At 41.8% G+C, this 26,306-nt stretch overlaps 1 protein-coding gene and 1 pseudogene across 2 annotated transcripts in view; one reads left to right on the top strand and one right to left on the bottom strand.

The window, feature by feature from the left end:
* PHEX (phosphate regulating endopeptidase X-linked) overlaps window positions 1–26,306 on the top strand; it is a 198,757-nt gene that overhangs the window by 136,175 nt on the left and 36,276 nt on the right. For both annotated transcript variants that reach the window (XM_007454158.1, XM_007454159.1), the window contains exons 14-15: window positions 4,190–4,293; window positions 13,460–13,518. In XM_007454158.1, the coding sequence (XP_007454220.1) occupies window positions 4,190–4,293; window positions 13,460–13,518 (163 nt within the window). The remainder of the gene's footprint in view (window positions 1–4,189; window positions 4,294–13,459; window positions 13,519–26,306) is intronic.
* LOC103091006 (40S ribosomal protein S19 pseudogene) lies at window positions 6,924–7,449 on the bottom strand (annotated as a pseudogene).

The raw sequence follows: 26,306 nt of genomic DNA, 5'->3' as shown, positions 1-26,306 counted from the left end.
CCCCCCCCGCCGCCCCCTGCACTGGCAGGCAGACTCCCAACCACGGTGCCACCAGGGAAGTCCGACTTTGCTATTTAAATAAGGGAAAACATAATTCTAAAATCTGGATTACATTAAGTATTCAGAGTTCTTTGGGTGCCTAAAATAAAATCTTTCTTAGAGGTATTTGGATATATCGCCGAGTATGTTTAAATGGATTTAGCTTAAAAAGTGTTCTAGAATCTATACTTCCTATTGGCTTATGTAGTATCTTATCAACTTGTATTTACTGGTCCTACAGAGAAGCTGAACACATTTCCTTGTTCTGCCCTTATTATGTGTTCCTCACCTTTGGGGAGGGTAATAGCTTCATTCTTCCATTTAGTCTGTTGTGTTTGTGCTAGGCATCTAGGCTAGGATTTCCACAAAGAGAAAGTCAGATTCCCCTAAATTTTATGATCTGGACAGCTAAATGACACGGGAGCCCCAATTAATTCCCCAAAGGTCACTCAGTTGAAAAGTCAGGAGGTGGAATTGATTGAAAGTCATTATCAACTTGACCTAGATTTTCACCAGTAACTGAAAGGGCAAGAGACTTCTGAGCCAATTATTGTCGCTTTCACAGTTTAAACATTTTTTTTTTGAAGATTACAAGTGGTTCTAAAATATTCATGCACATTCATTCTTGTTGCTGTCTCTACAGCAAGCAGAACTTTCCCGATGGTTGCTAGGTTTCATAGTTTTTTCTCACTCAAGGCCCTATTGAAATATTTGAAATTATCAAAGTATTATCACATGGTGGAAAATTTGAAAAGTAGAGAAAAGCAATGAAAAAGTCCCTGAATGTTGGTACTTGAACATAATAGTATGTACTTCTGTTCTAGTGTATTATTTTTTCTTTCTGTTTTTGTATAGCCGTAATTGAAGCGTATATATAATTTTGTATACTGACCTTTACAGCTAACTTATTGTTTTGTCCTTGTCTTCCATAGCCTTCATTACCGTTATTTTAACAACTGTCTGATATTAAGTAAACTGTACCCTGATTTATTTAATCACTGCTTCGCCTCCCACTCGTAATTCTTACCTTCTCCTCCTCCTTCCCTGTAGTCTCTTTGTTGAATCACCAGTTTTCTTATTAGGACCAATGAAAATAACACTGAAGTAGGAGCCTAATGATTTGGACTGTGTGACTAGGCCAGGTTCCATAATCTCTCCATCGTTATTTCCCATCTGTCATACGGGAATAACAGCGTCTGGCCCTTTCTTACTCCCAAACACTTAACCTGTCTTACAGGAAAAAGTAAAAATTGTCCCCTGTTACCTGTGATGTCCATTAAATAAATGAAATAGATTAACTGAACCAGGCTAAGAAATAGAAAATATGCTCAGTTTAATAATTAAAACAATTTAAAATTTATCCTTCTAAACATAGGTAAGATGTTGGCAAACTTGAAATCACTTGCCTCTGTGTTATGCTCCCTATGAGCATTTTCATGGCTATGGTAGGACCATGTTTATGTAAAGTATTTATAGACCTGGAACTCTTCTTCCTTAGGAAAATTTTTGGGTGGTTTTCCATTTAATGTCTGTAGAACGACCTGAATGTCAAGTTTTTGTTTTCGAATGGAACAGGAAAGTACCACTATTAGCAGACTCTTCGAAAAGTAACAACTGACCCCATTGATAGTACAAAAAAAGTTAATATATTTTTTAACATCTTTATTGGAGGATAGTGGCTTTACAGTGGTGTGTTAGTTTCTGCTGTATAACAAAGTGAATCGGCTATACGTATACAGATATCCCCGTATCCCCTCCCTCTTGCGTCTCCCTCCCACCCTCCCTATCCCACCCCTCTAGGTGGACACAAAGCGCTGAGCTGATCTCCCTGTGCTATGCGGCTGCTTCCCACTAGCTATCCGTTTTACATTTGGTAGTGTATATATGTCCATGCCACTCTCTCACTTCGTCCCAGCTTACCCTTCCCCCTCCCCGTGTCCTCAAGTCCATTCTCTACGTCTGCGTCTAAAAAAAGTTAATATTTTCGAAGGAAATTCCTTTGGGAGAATTTTCTGGAGCACGCTCTGAACCCAAGAACGTATCTGAATTTTCTGTCAGTTACAATCATATTCTGAAAGTTCTGGCAGAGCTGTCTTCGGAGCAAAAGCTGAAAAAAGGTTGAACACTGGACACATGTTTCAACTGTGTGATCCGGGAACACATTAGAATTGCTAGTTAGGGTTGCTTCTTAAAACAAGGAGCTTACTCTCTTTCTTCTGAGGCTGAGTATAAACATCTATCTAAAATGCAATCAATTGTAAGATTTCTTTTTATTATGGAGCGTCTCAAACATCGGAAAAGTATGTAAAATCGTATTTTGAACACCTCTAGCTTTAACAAATATTAAACATATTGCCATATTAGCTGTATACATGTACACACACATTTTAAATGAATAAAGCAGATACATTGGAAATTCTTTGTGTGGCCCCCCCTTGACCTAATGTCCCTCTTCCCTGCCTGTCTCCTTCCCTAGATACGCTCTCTTGAACTCAGTGCTTCTCATTCCCACGCATTTCTTTATGCTTCTGCTACATAGGTATGTGCCCATAAACAGCATATAGTATTGTTTTATCAGTTTTAAAATTTTAAATTCTCTAATACATACAACTTGTCTTATTTACTCAGCATTGCTTTTGAGATTCTTTCATGTTCACACATACAGACCATTTGTTTCGACTTCTGTGTGGTTTTCCATTATGTGATTATACCACGATTTATTCATCAGCCACCTCCCCTAAGAGGAGTGAGGGAGGGACAGTTTGAAGTCTCATCTCTGTAACTTGTTGGCCAAGTAGAACACCAAAGATGCCAGGAATTGATACTTTCACTCCTGCCTTTCTCTCTGTGCCATTAGTTATTTTATTCTTCTCTTTATATTTTGGCCTGGTCCCCTGGAAAGATTGCTAAGATGAGTCATTAACAAAAGTTACTCTGCAGACAAAATGAGTACCCATGATATGTTAGGGAAGAGATAAACCTGAGCCAACACATAGCTGCTGTCAAGTCTGTAACTGTCAAGTTGTGTACATTCATTCATATCTGTAGTGTGATGCCTGTGGGTCTCATATACCTTCATTTGCCATATTTTAATTTTTGCTTTTAAAAGAGTATCATGGCTTAGATTTACAAAAATATTACAGCTAATAAGAATATGATTACTCTTGGTTATTTGCTTATTCAAATGTGTATTTTTAAAATTTTATTTGCCACAGTAGTATATTTTAAAACCAAAGCATTAGGGATCACTACAAACCACTGCTTTTACTGTTACATGGATATTATTTACAATACTTAGGTTAAGTATTGCTACTTTTGTAGATAGAGTGCCTATAGAATTAAAGCTGGCTGCTGTTCTCCTTCCAAAAAAAAAAGAAAAGGAACTCAAGAATCAATTATGTCTTTCTCCCTATTTTAATAGACAACATTGTTGTGAGCCATCAACTTCTTTTTCTTCCATGCGAGCTGTAATCTATGATTTGCCTCTGTAATTTCATGAATCCTCAGTGACCAGAGCATTTTTTGAGCGTTGATAGATAATTTCAATTGATAATCAAACTATTCTAGTGACTCCATTGTGCTCAGGGTAGAAAATAAGTCTGAATCACTTTCATTTTTTTTTTCCTTCATGAACAAATACTGATTACAGTAAATTAGATTTTAACATTTGACTAAATCATCATCTGTGAACTAAACGAGGTTTCAGCTGAGTAAACTGAATGTTATTAGAAGAACCTATGAGACAAATAAATAAAGTACACATTTTTAGAAAAGATCAAGGACTCATGTGGGCGAAGAAATTTCAAACCTAAGATAATATGTTCTGTAAAGGCTAAAGTAGATTTTTCAGTTATAAAGCAAATGAAATGCATTGTAAATTACTGCAGCTTCTCGTTTTTTGCTGTCATCCAGAAATGACCGTATTGATTTTTGAGCTTTTTATTTTAAAAGAAAATCACTGAGATTAAATTTCATGGCGAGATTAAATTTCATGGCTTTGTGAAGACTGGGTTAACCGGTGATGGCTGAGAGATGGTGTGAGGAGTGCAGCGTCTCCGCTGCGCGCTCATTTGTGCGCTGAAGTCTTTTTTTTCAGAGCCATCTTTTATCTGCACTTAAAACAGTGATGGTTGTGGTTTGTTTTATTCAGGTCAAGTTTTCAGAATCTGACTACTTCGGCAACGTCCTGCAAACCCGCAAGTATTTAGCACAGACTGATTTCTTCTGGCTGAGAAAAGCTGTTCCAAAAACAGAGTGAGTAAGAAAAATAAAAAACAAGAAAGAAAGAAAGAAAGAAAAAAGTGAAATAGATAAATATGTTGGTGGGAAGTAGAGTTTCTTTAGATCAAACTTTGTAATTCCCCTCAAGTCAGAGTAGCTGGCTTGCCAGTTATTTTTGTTTGGCAAAATTTGTGTTATGTTTCTGATATTATATGAATCAGTTGTTCAGTCTAATTATGACTGCCCTACTCCTAGCATCAACACATATAAAAAGAAGGCTTACTCAGATGCAAATGTTCAAATCATTTCTAGATCTTGTTATGAATATATATATATATAAGCAAATTTCTCCAGAATTTCACACTCAGGCAGAAACTTTTGAATATCTTAAAAACCAAATATTTAAAAAGTAAAGTATGATTACAAATGTAGAAGCAACTGTATACAGGCATACCTCATTTTATTGCACTTGGCTGTATAGAAATTTGCAGACAGTGCGTTTTTTACAAATTGAAGGTTTGTGACAACACTGTGTCGTCAGATGATGGTTAGCATTTTTTAAAGTATTTTAAAATTAAGGTATGTACATTTTTTTAGATATAATGCCATTGCACACTTAACAGACTACCATATAGTATAAACATAACTTTTGTATGCCTGGGAAGCCAAAACATTTGTGATATTTGCTTTATTGTGGTGGTCAGGAACTGAACCTACAGTCTCCGAGGTATGCCTGTGATTATGAAGTAACTATAGGATCTTTGTTGAGGTAATGCGTGTCAAAGAACTGATAGCTCTATCATTTTCCTTCAGTAGCAGTTCTGATTTGTATCCCTCTTCTCAGCAAGCGGCAGGAACTTTTCCTACAGGTAGGGAAGTTTCACTAGGAACTGTTGGGGTCAGGGCCAGTCATGATTTTCTCCCCTAGAAGAGTGTGAACGATGATGATGATAGCAACTAAAAATTATTATGTGTTTATAATGTTCCAGGAAGTGACTTACGTATTTTAATTCATTTTATCCTCTAGTCAATTCTGTGAGGTGTAGGTACTATTTATTATCCCCATTTTACAAAATGAACAAGAGGCTACAACTGAGAAATTCTTCAGCTCAGGTCTAGATTAACTTTCTGTTCTGCCTGCTGGTATTACTCTGTTCTGCTATGACCCAATTCCCCAAGGCTGTTTTCTCTCTCTTCTCCGGATTGGATTATTTCTATTGATCCATCTTCAAGTTCACCAGTTCTTTCTTCTGTATTCTCAAATTTGCTGGTGACTCATCAATACAGTTTTCATTTTGATTATTGCACTTTTCAACTCCTGAAGTTCCATTTGTTTTCTTTAAAATAGTTCCTATTTCTTTGTTACGACTCTTTGTTGTCATTGTCGTCATATTTTCTATTAATTATTTGAATACAGTTTATTTTAATTCTTTGAACTAATTTACAGTTGCTGCTTTCAAGTCTTTGTCTGTTAAATCCAACATATGGGCTCAGTCAGAGTCGGTTTTTTATTTTATTTTTATTTTTATTTGTTTATTTTTTTGCAGTACGCGGGCCTCTCACTGTCGTGGCCTCTCCCGTTGCGCAGCCCAGGCTCCGGACGCGCAGGCTCAGCGGCCACGGCTCACGGGCCCAGCCGCTCCGCGGCATGTGGGATCCTCCCGGACCGGGGCACGAACTCGTGTCCCTTGCATCGGCAGGCGGATCGGAGTCAGTTTTTATTGATCGCTTTTCTTTACACTTTTTCTTCCAGCATCATTTTTTGTCGTTGTTGAAAATGACATTTAGGATAATGTATCGTAGCAACTGTGGATTCTGATTTATTTTTCTGAGGCTTTTTAAAAAGTAACTTTCCTGGACTAACACAGTAGAATCTGTCTCTGCTACAGTATGTGGCCATAGATGTCTCTACTCACTTTTTAAATTCTCATTTTAATTTTTTAGCCTCACTTCATGGAGCTCGTCCCTGAGTCTGCATAGCTTAGTCCTCAGCCAGGGATCAGGGCAGAGCTTGTGCTCAGACGCTTTGAACCTGTAGGGCTTCTGCCCTCTGCCAGTTGATCTGCGTGGGGCTTGGGTGTGCATTCAAAGTCACCAGCCCATTCCCAGTCACCCTTGGAGTTTACTTTCTCCTGGGCTCTCTTGGGTCTCCCCTGTACACATGCCTAGTTTCCGAGTCAGCCAGGGATGTGTGGAGAGCTGATCTCACCCTTCTATGACTCTTTCAGTTCCACTGTCTCCCTTTTAAATTTCTGGCTGATCTGTCACTTTCCCCAATGGGAACTGTAACTGCAGGCTCACAAAGCTGTGGGTTTTCCTCGTTTGTTTTCTACCAGGTTTATCACTTTCAGCTGGCATAGTTGCAAGTTTTTACCTCCACCCCAAGTGAGTCCACCCCCGTGGCAGCAAAGCTGCTGGTTTTCCAGCCAGCGCTATCCTAACAAAATAAGTTCTTGCTGATTGAGCTGGGAGGCAGGCTAGTAGTCCCAGGCAAGAAGGCCACAGACTCCTGTTCTACTTCCTCTTAAGCTGTAGCAGTTTTTCAAAATTAAACATTTTTCAATGTGTTGTTTGCCTTTGATCAATTCCCAGGGCCCTAAAATGGTTGTTTGTTGACAGTTTTGTCCATTTTTATACTTCTGTTTTTCAAGTGAGGCAATTTATTAACCCAGCATCTTTTGTTCTAAATGCTTCTTGTTGGCAGCTGCCACCTGTCCAGCGATTCTGTCCAGATCTCTCTGTCCCTGAGGTGTTAGTTTGTGGCCCCCATCTTGGTCCTTTTCCACCATTCTCAGCCCCTCCAGGGCTTGGAGGACCCGACGGGCCACGCTCTTGGAGCCTCTGCTGAGGTGGCTGGGCATGACACCGTGTCTCTGACGCCCCGCATAGATCTTGGTCACGGAACCAACCCCAGCGCCGCCCCGGAGGTACAGGTGCTGTGCAGGCAGCTCGTGTGTAGAACCAGCTCTCATCGTAGGGAGCGAGCTCTGTGCTCGGCCGGCTTGGCAGTGTCCACCCATTCAGGGGCTTGCAGCTCCCGGACTCTCTGAGGAAGGCTGCCGCAGCTCTGACGAACTCCCGCTGGTTCACGCCTTTTACAGTTTCTCCAGGCGTCGTGCGGCCTCCAAGCTGCCAGCCAGGGCAAAGGTATACTTGGCTTTTGTGGAAAGGATTTGTTGACCTTTTCATAGTGTCATAGCTGGAAGCCTGACTTCCATGGCCCTTTTTTGTTTTTCATGGCCCACGTTTTCACCTTGTCTGATATTCTGGTCTCCAGATCTTTGGCTGGCTCTTTTTATGCCCTATGGGTCTCTCGTTACTTACTCCCTCTTCCAACTCCCTCCTCTGTTCTGGCCTCTAGAAAAACGCTAGGCCCTTTACCCTCCCTTGGCTTAAGCTGTGATTACCGCCTCTCCCTCTTAGCCATGGGTCCCATCTAGCCATCCTGCCCTCTGCCCTTCAAATCTTCTTACAGTACGGGCCTACAGAGTAAGTTAAAAGTGTTTGACCTTAAGGAGTAGGCCTAAAGCTGAGCCATTCCCCTGGCCTATCCGTGACTCCCTCCAAAGCCCAAAGGAAGAAAGCAGAAGGCTTTAGAACTTCTTTGGAAATGACAGAGAGCTGATGTGAAGCCACCTGCCCCATTGTCCTTGATGTTCTCCTCTCGTCACAGTATCTCTCAGTCCATCTCGCCTGTTTCATTCCAAGCCTAAATTACTCAATAGAAATTTTAGATTTAGGGTTCTAAAACCAGCTTCTCAAATCTCAGGACTTCAGATAGTTTCCAGTATCTCAGTGAGCAGCTACATGTAGTATGTAAATCATCCTGCCCTTTCAGGTTTACTTCAGATAAGTTCAAACTCTTGTCTTTGCAACTTGTGAAAAATTCAAACTTCGCACCAGTATTTTTGTGAACTTCCAGGGTCTTCTCAGGGATTCTTCTATCTTGGAGACGCTGCCAGGTTAATTCTTTAATTTCAGAATGTCATTATTCATTTGGGTGTATAGCAAGGCCTGGGTTGCTAATTGAAAAACTCCTAAATGTGTCAACATTTTAGCATCATCCTAAAATACTGATGGGCTGTAAGATTCTAATGGCCTTGACTATTTCTAATATTTATGCCTTGGAAAAGTGCTGGCTGACTGTGGGCTTAAGCAAACTGTGTGACTTGTGTCTTTTTTTTTCTCTGTCAATGAAAACAAATACCTCTTTCACAAGGACATTAAGTCGGTTAATATCTCTGGAAGAGTTCTCCTGGAATGAAAATCAGTGCAATGCTAGTAATTCCTCAGACCATATATCTATATCAGGGAAAGCAATGTTAGGAAATTTAAGATTCTTTTTGCATGGTAAAGTGATGTGATAGTCATTTTTTTACAAGAAGTTTCAGGTGGGTCCTTTTTCAGGCACTGTGGGGAATTTTAGCTTTATGATACCCATCGACTTTAATTGACATCTTTTAGGTCTGAAAATTCATGAGTTAATCGAATGAGGATGATTCTGGAGTAGCTCCACTACACTAGTTCACGTTGAACAGCACATCCTGGTTATATTTCCATAAAGCCCTGAAATAACATTTTGCTTCTTTGTGGGTATAGGAGATAAGCACCCTTTATGTTTCATTCTCATGGAATCCATTTTAGCTGCACTAATGTGCATTAAGAAGTTTCTAACACGATGCGAAATGTCAGCAAGAATGAAATTAATTGGGTAGTCATCCCTGAAGGTACATGTTTAGGGGTTGGTTCTCAGAATTGTCACTTCATCAGCTTGCTTAAAAATAGAGGATTTACTTCACTGCTCAGCTTGAGTCAAAAGTAATTTCTTTTCCTCAGGATCCTCTTTCTTTGACAGAAATGATTTTAAGCCAGCCTCCCTATTAACTCACTCTCATTCTACTGTGACCAAACACGCCTGGATTTTTTTCTCTGTCTTCTGAAAAATATGTAAAACTACATCAAATGTCTATACAAATTATGGTCCTGCCCAGAATTATCTACAGCATGGAATGGGATGGATACAGTCTACAGGATATGTGAAATAAAGCAATAAATACTCTACGGTTTTTCCATTCCATATTCCCTAGACCCTCTTTAAGAGTTAATAGGTAAAATGTAGAACTTTAGCCTGATGTATATCTATTTTATATGGTCCAAAGAAATCAGGGTATCAGTGTCTTTTGCTTTAGATTATTGCATTTCATCATCACGCTCTTTTTATGTATCCATTGTCCAGTATAATTTCATCTCCATATGTTTTTGAAATTTATACAAGACCTCTTCCTACCTTATCTACTAAATCCTTTCCCAAACACAGACTGCAGGAGCACCCTAAAGACATAATAAAAAGAATTTAAAGCACTTGAATGACACTCTTTGTTTATCTAAGTAGATGTATACATAGCAATACATTCATTTAAATAGATTTAATGATTTTTTTTTTTTTTTTTTTTTTTTTTTGGCGGTACACAGGTCTCTCACTGTTGTGGCCTCTCCCGTTGCGGAGCACAGGCTCTGGACGCGCAGGCTCAGTGGCCATGGCTCACGGGCCCAGCCGCTCCACGGCATGTGGGATCTTCCCGGACCGGGGCACGAACCCGTGTCCCCTGCATCGGCAGGTGGACTCTCAACCACTGCGCCACCAGGGAAGCCCTGACATGTCAAAATTCTTAAAAAAGAAATTGAGTATTATTAGTCACAATGTCAGAAACTACAGTAATCAACGGACAATGACAATAGCTACCATTTATTAAGTGCCTATGTGTGTCAGGAACAAAAGTCCACACTTGCCATAGATGGTCTCTGATTAAGCAGACAGACCTTCGGTGAGGCGTCATCATTCCCAAATTGGATGCTCCCGGACCGGGGCACGAACCTGCGTCCCCTGCATCGGCAGGCGGACTCTCAACCACTGCGCCGCCAGGGAAGCCCAATTTAATGAATTTTTGCAGCTGGCAAAAACTTAGCGGCTGGCTTGGTGTGGGAACTGTCCAATTAGAAGAAATAATAGCACCCACAACTGGTAGGCTCTGTTAGTGCAGCTACTTAATATCAGCTCTGGGTATAATCAGGGCTCCAGACATGTCCTAGAGCCAGCAGGAGCTCTGAGAAGTCAGAAAAGGTGAGATCATGCATCTTGTATAAGATGTTTTAGGAATTCTTGCTGAAGCTTCAGAGGCCCCATCAGGCTCCATCTGGTTGTTTGATTTCTTTGTTTTGTCTGCCTTTGTCCGTCAGAAGTTGGAAACATTGTTCCTACATATGGCTCTTAGCCTAATGTTTTGAAAGTTTATTCTTTGCTAAAGGGAGGGGAGTTGGGAGGGATGGGAAGAGAAGAGATGAGCTCTAGGAATACACATCAGCTTTGGTACATATTATGGTTCAGTCCAATGTCATTTAGAAGCCATGTTGAGAGGCACCTGGATTCTCCCCTCTTGACCCGTAGAGCAGACATAACAAATGCTGGGTTCTTTGCGTGTTAGTTTTCTGTTGCTGCTGTAATGAATCACCACAGCCTTATCGGCAGCTCAGAGCAACACGAATGTATTCCCTCACGGTTCTGTAGGTCAGAAATGTGGGATGGCTTGGCTGGGCTCTCAGCTCCAGTTTTCAGAAGGCTTAAGTCAAGGTGACAGCTGGCTGGGCTCTTAGCAGGAGCCTCTGGGAAGAATCCTCTTCAAGTCTCATTGTAGAACTGAGGCTCCTACTTCTTTGCTGGCTGTCAGCTGGGAGCCACTCTTAGCTCCTAGAGGACTCTCTCCCCACTCCTTGCACGTGGCAGCTGCATGTCACAGCCAGCCACAGCATGTCAAATCCTTCTCACCCCTGGAATCTCTCTGACTTCCCGTTCTGCAACATCTCTTCTGACTTTCTCCCCTGTTGCATCTCTAGGATTCCAGCCAGAGAAGGATCCCCACTTTTAAGGACTCACGTGATTCGATTGGGCCAACCTGGGATAATCTAGGTTAATTGCTCTATTTTAAGCTCCTTGACCTTAATTACATCTGCAAAGTCCTTTTTGCCGTGTAATGTAACATATTCACGGGATCCAGGGATTAGGTCATGGACATTTTTTTGCGGCGGCGGGGGGGGGGGCATAATATTACCTACTACAGGTAGTGACGTTAGGGCAATAAAAGTGCTTTCCCTGTACTTTTCTCCTCAGAAAAGTAAGCCAGCCAGTAAATGTGTGTCAAACATTAGGGTTTATTGAAATACTCTTCCTAAATTTGAAGGAAAAGAATAGACGTCTTATGGAAGTGAGTACAGGTTTCAGCTCTGACAAGAGGAGGCACTCTTTTTTGATTTCCAGCAATGTCTCCAGTATAATATAATGCTTAAGAGAACTGGTTTGAAGTCAGACAGACTAGACCTTGTGTGAGCATATGATGCTTGTAAGTCTCATTGTCCCCTCCTGTGAGATAGGCTAATAATTCCTGTAGTTTCTATGGGGAAAACCTGTGACTAGAAAGTGCGTAGGACGTGGTAAGTGCTCCGTGAATGTTAGCTGCTACTGCTACTACTAGTGATAATAATAGGATGACAGTCGTGGGCTTCTTTATAAGGGGAGAAGGTATGGGTGGACCAACTGGAATCCACACTTGGATTTCCTACCAGTTTCATGTTAGTCTGACATAAATGATCAGTCTGACATAATTATTCTATTAGACATAAATTGGTAAAATGATTGTTCTGAAAAGGGATTTACAGAAGTTTATTTTGAGCAGTTTAGCTTAAGACAAATGCTTGGTTTTAATCATAAACAGCAGTGCCTGAAACTCACAGGCATCTAAGTCAGGGGTCAGCTAACTATGGCTTGAGGGCTGAATCTTGCCTGCTGCCTGGTTTTGTACAGCCCATGAGCTAAGAGTGCTCTTTAGAGATAAATGTCTGTGGTTGATTTGATGGTAGGAAGCACTAACTTTGAACCTCAAAGCATAACGTTCTCCTGCCCTTAAGGAATTTCATTCTTCTCATTACTAGGCCTGAATTACCAAAAATTGTACTCGATTATTTTTTTTTAAAGGGAACTTTATTTTGTTTATTTATTTATTTTTGGCTGCGTTGGGTCTTCGTTGCTGCGCGTGGGCTTTCTCTAGTTGTGGTGAGCAGGGGGCTACTCTTCGTTGTGGTATTGGGGCTTCTCATTGCGGTGGCTTCTCTTGTTGGGGAGCACGGGCTCTAGGCGCGCGGGCTCGGTAGTTGTGGTTCGCAGGCTCTAGAGCGCAGGCTCAGTAGTTGTGGCGCACGGGCTTAGTTGCTCCGCGGCATGCGGGATCTTCCTGGACCAGGGCTCGAACCCGTGTCCCCTGCATCGTCAGGCGGGTTCTTAACCGCTGCGCCACCAGGGAAGCCCTGTACTAGATTATTATATTTTGACTTTCATCAATAAAATTTTTTAGAAAAGTTTCTCTCACTATGGAAGTACCTATATAACGTCCTTGATTTTTCCTCTTGGTCCATGAAATGACTAAATGTTTACCATCTGTTTACAGAAGAAATTTGCTGAGTCTGATCTAAGTAACTTCCTGTGCATTTAAAATGCAGTGTAGACTCTTCGTAGCTGGAAGGTACTCCCAAGCTATCTTAATGCCATAGCTTAGTTCTATAGCTGAAACTGAAGATCGGCCACTTTTCCAGCACAACCCGGCTAGTTAGTGATAGAGGCAGGATGAGCCGTTAGATCTTTTGGTGCTTAAATCAGTAAACTTTCTACTGGAGCAGGCAGACCCTCTAGGTACCGTGGTTGTGCTTTATTATCTCTCTTTACATGGACTTCTATGTTGTCCCCAATCTCAAACCTTTAGTGGACAGGTCAGAGGTGATGCAGCATAGAAAACTCAGCTGTCCCATGGACCCAGTGAAGAGGGCCTGGCAAACATCAGCTTGTCGCTGTGTTTCCATCTGTGGGGAGATCCCTTTAGATTCTAGAATTTTTCATTAAAGCTGTTTCAGAAGCCCCGGTGCTTTTTTACATTACGTTAGTAACAGTGAATAACCAGGCGTGTTCAGTTTAGGATGAGATTGTTCACTGAGCAGAGCAATAACCCTAAGCTGAGGTGATAATTTCCCTGCGTGTCGAGCTTCCCCATTGTTCCCTGGTTATTTGCTAATAAATCCCGCCACATTGTATGTGTTTCGCTGCCCTCCTGCCTGGATAATGATGATCACTTGGTGGTGGTTGTTCCTCTGTCTACAGGTGGTTTACAAATCCGACGACTGTCAATGCCTTCTACAGCGCATCCACCAACCAGATCCGTGAGTACCGGTTCCTTGTCTCCTTGTTAATGTGCTACAGAATGGACGGAACTTTTCCATGACTGTGACTTAAGAGTAGGGCATTCTTTATTTCCTCCCAGCAGTGACCAGGTATGTTGGTGAAGGAAGTTTGTTTCCCTACCCATATGTCCAGTTTTCCTCATTACCTTATAAGTTTTTTATAAAAAGCTTTATGTAACCATTAAGTTAAAAAGAAAACAGCTACAGTAAATGAAACTGCAGTGATGTTGGCCCTGAAAAGGAACAAGCTTCCACTTTTCTTTCATAATGGTCTTACTGATTTTTGTTTTATTTATTACTAGGATTGATGGGAAAAACGAGCAGGTAGCTGGGGAGAATTTAGAAGCTGTTAGAAAAGCTTTGAAATGCTCTAATTAATCCTGGGATGTAAAGTCTTGAGTTTCTTTTATTTACATGTATTAGGTACATAATTATAACTACGATGATAAGTTAAAAAATTATTAAAGGTCAGATTGGCACAAATTAAAAATCTAACAGCACCAAATGTTGGCGACAGGGACGCATACTGCTGGTGGAAATGTACATCGGTTCACCCACTTTGCTGCACAATTGGGCAGCACCTAGAAAAGCCAACTACGGGCACGCGTGTCTGTGAATGCCACTTGAGCTCTTGACATGTGCACTAATGCTGTTACTCAAAGTGTGGTCCCATGATTATTAGCAATAGAGTCCCAGGGGAACTTGTTAGAAATGCAAAATCTTGGGCGTCACCTTAGACCTGTTGTTCACAAACCCTGGACGTGGGGCTCAGAAATCTGTTTTGTTAAGCCCTCCAGGTGAGTCTAACATAGTTGGGGAAGCAGTGCCCTAGAGAAGTCTCACATGACGAGGCCCACGTGAGAATGGTTACAGCAGTGTTGTTTCTAATAGCAGCAAAAGGGGAATAACCTATGTGGCCCTCCAAAGGAAAATGAATCAAAATGTGTCATGTTCACACAAGGGCAGGCCAGACAGTGGCGAACAATGAGTGACCAGAGTGACATGTATTAACGTGGATGAAGTTCACAAATAATAGGTTGTGTGTGTGAAAAAAAAAACAACTTGGAAAAATATGTGGAGTATGATATCATATAAATAGCGTTCAGAAGCATGCAGAACAGGTCTGTATATTGTCTAGAGGTACATCCACATGTAGTAAAAGCCTGAAGACGTTGACGAGAATGACAGAGCCCGAGTGCAGGCTGCCAGTGACCTGCTGTGGGAGGGCGGGCTGCTGCTGCACGTCTTCCGGTGCCCCCCTTCACTCCCTCGCGTGGTGAGCACCTCTAATCTCATGGTGTTAAGCATGTCTCTAAGCTGTTTGTTGAACGCGGGAGATGGAATTTATAAGGAGTTGCTCCCCTTGATTGTGCCCTCACCGTCTCCCCCTGAGCCCCTGTAATAGCCTCCTCGCTTGCCTCCCTGCTTCTGAACTTAGCCCCCTTTGGTCTATTCTAAATATAATATCACAGCCATTTTAAGATGTCCTACAGTCATCTCATGGCCCTCCTTTGCTCAGAACCCGTTATCAGCGTCCCATCTCACACAGAATAAAAGCCAAATTACTTGAAATGGCCCCGAGGCCTCTTATGATGCTGCCTTTATCTCCCCTCTGTTCCAGCCATGCTCGCCTCCTTCCTGTTCCTAGAGCACGAGACACTCTTCCTTACAGGCATTTGTACTCGCGGTTCTCTTTGCCTTGGAAAACTTCTCCAAGTGATCCAAGTGGTTCGCGCTCCCACTGCCTTCAGATCTTTGCTTGAATGCCACCTTCTCAGTGAGGCTTCCTGTCTACCCACTTGTGGTAGGTCCTCTGTGCTGGCCCTCATCCCTGGCCAGAGGGGACAGCCCACTCCCAGCAGGCATACCTTCTTAGAGTCGCCCTCGTGTGGCCACCTTGGAGAATGGCAGCCTCTGCCGGACTGGTCTGGGAGAGTAGTGACCAGGAAAACGGTTAGCTGGCAGTGCGTTATTATCATAAAAATACCGTTGTTTTCTCCACCCCCACCCCAGCTTTATTGAGGTATAATTGACAGATAAAAATTTTATATATTTAAAATATACAACATGATGCTTTTCTATAGCTCTGAGTTGAGAAGTAAGCTGCATGTGTTACATGGGAAATTATATTTTAGATATTACTTATAAATACTGTTTATAATAATATAGGTTATGTTTATATAGCACGAATTATGCCGATATCAATTGGAATAACTTGCTGGGTGATAGAAATTTCTTGAAATTATCTATTTTAAAAGAAAATGGTTTACTTTGTACATGCAAAAGATTATATATAACATGCTAGAACACATAAAGTTACAAAGTATATAAGAAAACATATGAGAAAATAAATATCCGTTTATGAACCCGCCACCCGTCCAAGAACTGGCACGTTCCTGATGTCAGTGCCTCTGTCTGCGCTCCTCCTCAGTTTCCTCCTCCTCACCAGTTACGTAACCACTATTCTGATTTTTGTGTTTATTATTTTCTTGTATTTTGAAAAGTAAATTTTAAACCATATGTATCCCTAAGCAATATACTGTTTATTTTTACTTTTTCTTAGCATAATAAAAATGGTATTATATTGCATGCAATCTTAAGCAATTGTGCTTTCATTCAACATGCTTTTAAGATTCATCCAGGTAGCATGTGGCAGTAGGCTTTTCATTTTCACTGCTCTGTAACGTTCCATGTGTGACTGTACCCCAGATTACTTATCTGTTCTACAGACCTAAGCGTTCCCCTTTCCCCCGGTTTTTGCTATTATGAACTACGTTGCTCTGAATATTCTCATACGTGTCCCCTGAAACAAGTGTTCGGGGCATATGCTAGGAGTGGAATTACTGGCTTGTAGAGTATGCAAATATTCAACTTTACCAGATGACACCAAATGTTTTCCAGAGTGAGTGTTCCAAAGTACAGAAGTGTTTTCACCAGCTCTCATTTTCATCACTTCTTGGCATTGGTAGACAAAATTTTCATCAATCTGGTGAATGTAATAGATCAGTTCTTATGCTAAACAAGCCACTGAGGTAGACTCCTCAGCAGTGCTTCCACACTGGCTTTCCAATGTCAGTGAATACTCACTGCTCTTGGGGGATTTAAATCCTGCCTCCAGGATTCACGCCTGCTCAGCCTGCTTCTTTCTGGGGAGAGCTGATCTTATCAGAGGTTTACTGAGGGAGCAGCCATTTCAGGGTAACCCAGTGGTTTCTCTAAAGCTCCTGAGCAGAGGGGGTTTGGAATGAACAATTTGGAGCAGTGTTTTAATTAAGAGATTCAAGCTGTTTCTGTTTTCCTAATGACCAGTGCTTGCTCTCATTGTAAATTGCATTCCCAGGCAAGATGACAAGGAATCCTGTGGGTGACATTTTTTTTCTCCCTCCTTTCTGATCTTCCGGACTATAAATTGAGACAGGTGGAGTTCCTTATACATTTCCCCACTGGGTTTCCTGGGACTCCCCCCAGCCCCCAAGTACCACCTTTTTGCTTCACTGAAGAAGTGAAAAATGGAGGTGATTTTCTAAAATGAACATCTTTATCGATTAGGGGCTGATTCTGACAGCATGTGGCCATCTGTTTAATTGGGTTTCACGTCTAAGATGTAACTATACTTAGTAACGTGATTTATGAGAATTTCATTCAGTTCGCATTATCATCTTCTGATTTCTGCCATTTAAGTCAGCTTCTGCATGCAGTAGAGACTTGAGTAGAAAATAGAAAAACCTGTAGGGTTTTTGTTTGTTTGTTTGTTTGTTTTGGCAAATCCATGCCTATATGTGAAACCCTATGATTGGTGGTGATCTTTCAATGTTAGATTTTTGCAGGGTGGCTATAGCTTCTTATTTTTCTACCCTTGTCAAGCTGGGTAGCAATGTCTTCAGACACAGAGTGTAGTGTGAAATAATGATGATTTAAGTCTGCTGTACGGGGAGTTATACTCAGGAGCTGTTGCAGAATTTAATTATATTTGACCTGATAAGGTGGTTAAACAGGAAAACAAGGAGCTGAGGTTATTGGTGCCTAAGCTTGTGCTTCCCTAACTCTGTGATAAATGCAAAGCTGGTCCTCCTGCGTTTATTGTATTTTATTTTATTTGTCCATGCTGCGTGGCATGCAGGATCTTAGTTCCCCGACCAGGGATCGAACCCGTGCCCCTTGCAGTGGAAGCGCGGAGTCGTAACTGCTGGACCTCCAGGGAAGTCCCAGGTCTTCCTGCTTTTAGTAGGAAGACAGAAGCTCGATGGGAGACCTTGAGTGCCACTGATTTAGTTGCGTGACCTTGGTCAAGGTGTTTCTCCTTCCTGACCCCTCTTGTCCTCATCTGTCACATGTTGAGTTTACCCAGTCCACAAGAGTTTTTGGTAGGATTTAACAAGATCAATTTGAAAAGTGCCAGCATATTGTCAAGGTCAGGGTTTTGTATATCAACAACTGGCACGCCCGCCACTAATGCCTGGGATAGCCAGTCTGTCACAGGATACACAGCGTAATATGAAGATTGTGGGAGGGGCGTATTTTGAACTTTTGTTCTCAGAAGGTTTTATGCATTAAAACAATATTTTTGTACATTAAACAATTACGACTCATTTGGAAAAGTATTTGGCAGTTTGTTGATGTCTCCTATCACCCAGAAATTCCACTCTTGATAAGATGAATGGATCCTGATGCCCACCAGGAGACATGTACACAATGTTCATAGCAGCAAAAACCTGGAAAGAACCTAATTTCCGTCAACAGAAGAGTAGGTAAATAAATTGTGCTGTGTTCATACAATTGAATGTTGCACAGCACGAGAAAAGAACCAAGTGCTCCACGCTGCAGTGTGTAAGAACGCCGCTGACTTAATGGTGAGTGAAACACTGCGTGGTTCCATTCGTATGAAGTTCAGGAACAGGCAAACAAATCTGTGATCTAAGTGATAAAAGTTAAAATAATGGCTACCTTTGTTTTGGGGGGTATTGACTGAGAGGGGGCATAGGAAACATTACCTTGCTCTGGGAGGTGGTTGCACAGGTGATACTTGTGTAAAACACTCACTGTGTTCTACCATTAAAATTTGTTCCTTTACTGTATGTATGTAACACCTCAACATAAACAGTAATACCCCCATTCTCCCTTAAAGATTTTTAGAACAGCGTGTAGCATGCATAGACATTTGGGCTTATGACAGTTCACCTCAGGACAAGCTGCCAGAGGTGTGGACGAGGGATCGGCAAATGTTTTCTATAAGGGGCCAGATAGTAAATATTTTTGCCTTGGCAAGCCATATGGTCTCTGTTGCAAATTCTCACCTTTGCCATTGCAGCCATAGACAGTTCATAAACAAATGAGCGCGGCCGTGCTCCAGTGAAACTGTTTACATGGCTGTAGTTTGCCAATCTGTGGTGTAGAGCACTGTGAGAGGATGGGATCTAGGGAGCCTCGTAGCGTGTTTCTGACCCAGCTTCCAAAGTACTTTGGATCTAATCAGGTGGTCGTATGGGAGGCAGGAGGGTGAGCCTGAGGGGAGAGCCGCTTACATTTGGTTCTCATTTCCACTAATATAGACTGGTCTTTAGAATAAAATTCATTTCATGTATTCAGTGTCAATGTGTATCTGCCTAGTGCCTTATTACATTATTAGTTTTTTATCTTCGTAGGTCTCAAATCATATCAAGGAACTATTTTAAGCAAACAAAACCTTGGCTTGAAAACAAGCAAGGCCTAAGGGCTAAAACCAATGATTTTTTATTATCTTTGCTCTTATACACAAGGGATTTAGTTGCCTCAGTTTAATCACAGATACTCTGCTAAGGAAGATAAGCCTTTGTGCAGAGGCCGGGCTAACGCTGGCATCTAACTATAAAATTAATCCTGAAATCAAACATAGATTTGTTTTGCTGTTAAGGAAATAACTGTGTTTCAGACTGGTAGAATTTCTCATACTTTGCTGACTCTGCCTAAAACCATAAGGTAGAAGCCAAGTTAGCAAATACTCACCTGTGGCCTCTACTGGACTTCAATGAAATCAAATCCCTGCATCCACTTGACAATCTATTTGGGTAGAATTGGAAAATAATCTCCCATAGTTTTGGAGCTACAAGGAAGGAAACTTAAGTGGCCACCTAATCCAGACTTCTCATTATCTAGAAGAGATCCTGACAGAGCAATTCTTAGTACTTTTTTCGCCTTATTCACTTAATATTTATAGAGCCCCCAGTGATTCTCACTTCCTGTGTGTTCACACCCCTGTGTAGTGTCTCCAACACTGGATAAGGCTGACCTCTGTAAGTAACAGGATACTGTGGAAACGACAGGGTGTGACTTCTGGGGCTGGGTCCTAAAAGACATCTGGCTTCTGCCTTGCTGTCTTGGACTGATCACTCTGGGGGAAGCCAGCAACCATGTCCTGAGGGCCCTCACGAAGCTGGTGGAGAGGGCCACATGTGAAGGACCTGAGGCCTCCTGCCCATGACCAGCACTGCGTGCGCATGCCATCTTGGAAGCGTATCCTCCAGTCCAGCCAAGCCTTCAGGTAATTGCAGCCCACGCTGACATCTTGACAGCAACCGCTTGAGAGACCCTGAGACAGACCACACAAATAAGCTGTTTCCGAGTTCTTGACCCAGAGAAACTGTGAGATAGTAAATGTTTATTGTTTTGAGCCACTGTGTTTTGGGATACTTTGTTCTATAGCAAGAGATAAGTAATACAGACATTACAGCTTCCCAGGTACTGAGTTCAGTGCTAGGTTTTTAATATGGTATGGTGTAGTGGTTAAGAGTGTGGGCTTTGATTTTGAATCCTGGCTTGGCCACTGATGACTTGCAACCTTGGGCACGTTACTTAACTTCTTTAAGCCTCAGTTTAATTATCTATAAAATGGAGGTAATAGTAGTGACTATCCTCTAGGGTTGTCGTGAAGATCCAAGGTGATAATATATACAAAATGCTTGGAAGAGAAACTGGTTTGTAGTAGGTAGTCAATAAATCTTGGCTGTTAGGCTTCCTTGCTTTTGAGAAGTGGGGAGAGACAGACTTGTTACCAGTCATTTATAAGACATCATGGTGAGTGTGCAACAGAAGGCTGTGCAGTGCATCCTGGGAGCCACAGAGCAGTGTGTTAATTATCTAGGGGAGTGAAGGTTGGCTTCACGGTGAAAATGGCATTTGAGTGGGCTTTGAAAGGAGAAAAATTCTGTAGGCAAAGTAGGTAGGTTGGGACATGCAGAAGTACTGGCTGGTGCAAAGGCAACACACGCGGAGCATGGAGCAGGAACAGGTGGTGAGATGCTCACAGTTGCTGGGGCACAGACTGCATGTGGTAGACGGGGGATGGGGCAGAAGGCGTGACGCGCGGTGAAATGTAGCAGAAGTAGATGAGGACCTTGTAAGCCATACTGAGGAACAGGCCATAGGGAACTGGTTTAGTTTTCTTTGAGAGGCAGGAAACTTCATTTTCGGTTCCTTGGTCTTAGTCTTAAAGGTCATGGCTTGGAAGATCATGGCTTGGAGACAGGAAAGATTGAGACCCCCTACGCCAGCTAGGAGTTTGGCAGGTGGTTCAAGAGAAGGATGGGGAGGGTCTAAACCTAGGCAGTGGCAGCGGTGAGGGCAAATAGGGAGTGGGTAAGTTAAATCCCAAAAGATTGTTCTTAAATAATTGTGTAGTGATGATACAGGTAGTTTCCCAACTTTTCCACTGATGCTTTGAAGGACTCCCATAAAATGGAGAGTATAATTGTTCTGTGCAGCCATTCTCCACTGAGAACCATTAATGTGCCAAGCATTGTGCTGGATACTTTAACATATATTGTCTCTAATCTTCAGCAGGTCTATAGGCTTGGTATTGTGGGCCGTTTTACAGAAGAGGAAACTGAAGCTCAGGGAGGCCGAGTAACGTGTGAAAGAGCACACAACTAGTAAGTTGCGGAGATGGGAGTATAGCCCAGCTTCTCTGATTACGTGCTCTAGGTCTTCAGCCTACACTGTTCAATGCCAGATAAGAAATGTGAGAATTACATGAAATGATACACGTGAACGCACTGTGAGAAAGTTGAAAGCATGGTATAATTGTATGTTAGAGTAATCATTATATTCTGCCCTCACCCATGTGGTGGGGGATTGTTCGTTTGGTATGGAAACAAGATATTATGGGATGTGGGGACAGCCAGGGGATGAGGATCAGAAGGTCAGGCGGTCTCCAGGTGGTGCTGATTTCATGTCTTAAAGGGCTGTCGCATCAAGCAGCAGTTGATTATTGCCGTCTCTAAGAGTGCTGTTCTCTGCAAGCCCTTTGGCTATGCCCGTGATCTCCTTCCATCCTTGGATTCCAATGGGGTGGGGACGTTATTTGAGAGATTTCATAAGCTACCTTAACAAGAATATTTTGATCTACTCTCCCGAAACGTTGTCCTTCACAAAATTTACTCTGAAATTAAAAAAAATTTTGTTAAGTGAGTTGAAGTTAAGCCATGAGCAAAGTTCAGATAGTTTGCAGAATTGCCACATGATGCACTTAGCAAGGTTGTGGGTTACCTGCTACAACTATTTTCAGATGTTCTTGTCCTGGTCTAGTCAAGGACTCTGGACGCCCTAATACAGCCCCATGTCTCTGAGGCCCGACCAAGGAGGCGGCTGAGAATGACATTCTGGATAGTGCCACCGAGGGACAAGCTGCCTTTAAGTGGGAAGCCCTGCAAACTCATGGCATTCCTGTAACTGTTGAGGCCCAGGACCGATGCCTGGAGGGACGCATTTACCACCTGCTGTGCACTTGTGAAAACACTCTCTCGTGGGGCAGGATGCATGCTGTTTCCAGACAGAGGACTGGGCAGTTTCGCTGCAGGGCTGGTAGCAGAAAGCACAGAATGGCTTTCAGGGTCAGTTTGATTCAAGAGGTGGGGGGTGAGTGGGACACACACTGGGGGCGACCTGGCTGTGAGCCCGAGTGAGCAGAGCATCAGGAAGCTGGAAAACAGCCAGGGCCAGGGAGTCAGGGAACAGTCTCACTAATTGGTCTTGAAGGTCACAGTCTCACTTGTCCTCCCTTGAAAAAAATCAGTTGTCTTTGACCCTTAATACAAAAGGAGTTCACATTTACCGTGGAAAATCTAGAAAATTTTAGATAAGCTAAAAATATTTTTAAAGTTATCATAATTTAATATAGCTACAGTTAATAATTTTGTTGAATCTCTCTCAAACTTATGTTTACCTACATACTTAAAAATTGAAATTAACTATGGACTCGTCCAGTTAAACTGCTTTTTTCCCACTGAAAGTTGTAACAAGCATTTTTTTCATTTGTCACATATTCTTCTAAGTTACCGTGCAGAGTATTCCACCAAATAAAAAGCACCTTAATTTCCTAGCGAAAGACATTAAGGCTGTTCCACTACTGTTTAAAAAAACCCCAAAACTCTGTGATGAGTTTTGCAGCTATAAGTCTTAGTGCAAATCTGAGACTGTTCTTTAGGCTAGATTCCTAGATGTGGAGGAATTGCTGCGTCAAATGGTATGCTCAAGAGATTTAAAAATATATATTATCCTACTTCTCTTGAGAAAAGTGGTACCAATTTATATTTTCACTAACAATAGATGAGATGGGTTTCTTTTACCATCGTAAAAGATACTGTTGGAGGAGATGAATAAAGAGACTCAGTTTTTTTCTTTTTTCTTTTTTTTTTGGTCTAATTGATAAGGGGAAAATGTTAGTCACATTTTCATTCTTGAGACCATTATCTCACCCCCAGATATGGCTCAGTGACCCCCACACAGGCATTTGTTGAGCATCTGCTGTTTTCCCAGGCCTGAACTGAACATCACTTCCTCTAGTGTCAGTTTTGAATACCTAGGACAGCAATTGTGTGCATGAAAGGACTTGTTGGTACGTGAGTAGAGTATGAGATGCTGAGCTGCATAGTGGTTCTCAAAGTGTGGCCCCTGGATCAGCATCACCTGTGATCAATGGGCTTTACCTGGTCCCATCGCTGACCTACCAAATCAGAAACTCTGGGGGTGCGCCCAGCAATTTATGTTTTAAGAAGATTTTAACCATCAAACCTCCACTGGATGCTGAAATTCGAGAACTGCTGAGCTATAAAATTGCAGTTCAAATGCAAAGAGGTCAAACTTGGTTGGGTAAAGGTAAGGAGGCTAACTTGTTCTGGTTTGCCTGGGACTGTCCCAACTTTAGCACTGAAAGCTCCACATCCCAGGAGCCCCTTCAGGCCCGGGCGGACAGGGATGGTTGGTTACGCTGGTAAAGAAGAAGGGGTTCTCTTTGTTGCAGCCTGGAGGTGATTCTGGCAGGAAAAGAACAGAAGAGCCAGAAGAGAAGGTTTCAAGATGGAGGGCAGATTTTAGAAGCTGCTTTCAGCTTGTCAGTTCTAGGCTGATAGATATGGTGGCAGGAGGTTACCTGCAGGAAGCTGGCAGATGGCTAGGGCATCTTGCTGGATCCCTTGACATGAGTCACAGCTGTTAGAACTTGATATTTTCTGGAAAGGGGAGGGTTGGCATTCACTAAATTACTGCAAGATGCCAAATTGAAAAAAAAGCCACTATTAATCTTAGCAGTGAGATGACAGTGAAATCCCTTTACAGCAGAAAACATAACCAAAAGTGCTTTGTAACTGCAGCAATTTCCATGTCCCTACTGATGGCCCCCTAGATTCTAGAAGAATGGTATCCGGCTTATCTGATTATAAGAACTAATCCCGAATAAGATGTAACGCTCATTCTCTCTTAGAGTGAGCATTCATCCTGGATTTTCCAAAGCAGTTGCAATTAAAACTGTTTTTGTCCTTTTGTACAATCATAATTTATAAGCCGTGTAAAATTTCAGTTTTGAAAGAATAGTCTGCAAAATTATAATAAAAATATCTAGCCATATGTTACAAGCACAGTGTTGAGGAGCAGTGAAGAGAGGAGAATGAGACAGGAGGACTACTTTATATACATCAGTTATTTTTCCTAAACCAAGGTTTCTGAACTTGTTTGCATATTAGAATCATCTGGGGAACTTTGAAAACATACTGCTGCTCAGGGCTCCATCCCAGACACTGTGGCTTGATAGGTCTGGGGCAGGGGCTTGGACATGGGTATATTTTTAAAAACCTCCCCGAGGGATTCTAATGTACAGTTGCGGTTGAGAATCCTTCTTCTGATCTAAGCCAGCGGGTCTCAACTAGGAGATGCACCAAAATAACTGGGGGCCTGTTGAAAGCTCTGGGCCTTCCTGATCTTACGAATTTTTTACCCATTAGCATACATACACATGTGTACAGAGAACCCCTTTTCCAAAACACGCCTATGCGTCTACTCCCGTGTATCCAGTATTTCTTTACTGACTTTAAAAGACATTTCAATGAAAAGTATACTTTTAGAGAGCTTTGGTATCAGTTCACCTTCCTGTTTAGATTTTGCAAAATGGAATTTTTTTTCTAGTTACGTCCTTTCCCCCTCACTGGACTGTAGGTTCTTTGAGGACATTTGTATGTTCAAAACTTACCTGAGTGGCTAGGAACATCATAGGTGCTCAGTAAATGTTAGTGGTCACTGGTTATTTATGGAAGTTGCATCATCATAACCAAACCAAACTTCTCCCAGTAGCTTTTATGATGGTATTTAAATATATTAACATCTCCAAAATTAGGGTCATAAACTATGTTCACTTAGTGAACTATAGAACTTGGAGCTATTGGGCAGGACAAATAAAATAAGCAAGTCAGCAGAATTAACTACAAGTGAATCTCACCAAGAAGTATAATAATGTTGCTAAGATGGTACATCAGCAGTAAGCCTTGGAATGTAGATTGATACATGGATTAGTTCAGTAATATAAGCATATTCTTAACGCTTTTGAAAATAACTGTCATGACGTGTACTAGAATAAAGTCACATTAATACACCAACAAATCCATGCAAAAGACCAAACATTCTGTTATTTGACAAGGCTAATAACATAATACAATGTATTGATACAGTCAGCCCCTCAATAAAAGTATCACAAACACCCACAGTGATACACACTCAGTGGAAAACCCAAGTACCTCTCTGGGGAAAGCACCTACAGCAAATATGGAAACAGATTTAATTAAACAGTTGAGTGTGCACATTGGCCCACACGTTCTCAAGCCCATTGGATTCTCCTTTAGAACCTCCGCCCTGTCAACTTCTTTTGGACTGAATTTACTTTGTCATTGGCCCCTGGCTGTGCCACTTCTGCCCCCAAGGCCGCTGGAGAGATCCTAACTGAACAAATTCAAATAACGCTACTACCTTCAAAGGAGTCAAAAGAGAGACTGAATTTGAGTGAACTGCTCCCAAATTTAGATGGAATTTGAGTTGCCTTGCACCATACAGTTAGCCCTCCGTATCTAAAGGTTTCATCCGAAGGTTCAACCAACTGAGGATTGAATTCCACCCTTGGATATGGAGGGTATTAGTAAATTTCCCAAAGTTTGATGGAGAGAAAGGGAAGAAGCAGGTGCTCTGGGTTTTGAAGACTGGTATTGAAAGTTGGAGGTCTCCCATCTTGTTAAATCTGACCAAACACGGAAACAACGTGTTTCCAGTCTGACTACAGTTGTCTTAAAATAATCACCATTTGTAAGTGTCAATAGATAAAAAACAGAACCCAAAACTTACAAGTAACAAAACGTTGGAAGAAAATGCTCTCAAAATACTTGCCACATGATAACTTTCTTGAACCATACACTTATGGATATGGAACTTAAAATTAATGTGGCAATTATGTGAAAGCATACAAAGAATGTAGGGAA

This window comes from Lipotes vexillifer, unplaced genomic scaffold (assembly GCF_000442215.2).
Source record: "Lipotes vexillifer unplaced genomic scaffold, Lipotes_vexillifer_v1.1 scaffold279, whole genome shotgun sequence".
In the NCBI taxonomy this organism is placed as follows: Eukaryota; Metazoa; Chordata; class Mammalia; order Artiodactyla; family Lipotidae; genus Lipotes; species Lipotes vexillifer.
Note: the sequence above shows the minus strand (reverse complement) of the source record. Positions and strands in the feature narration are given on the sequence as shown.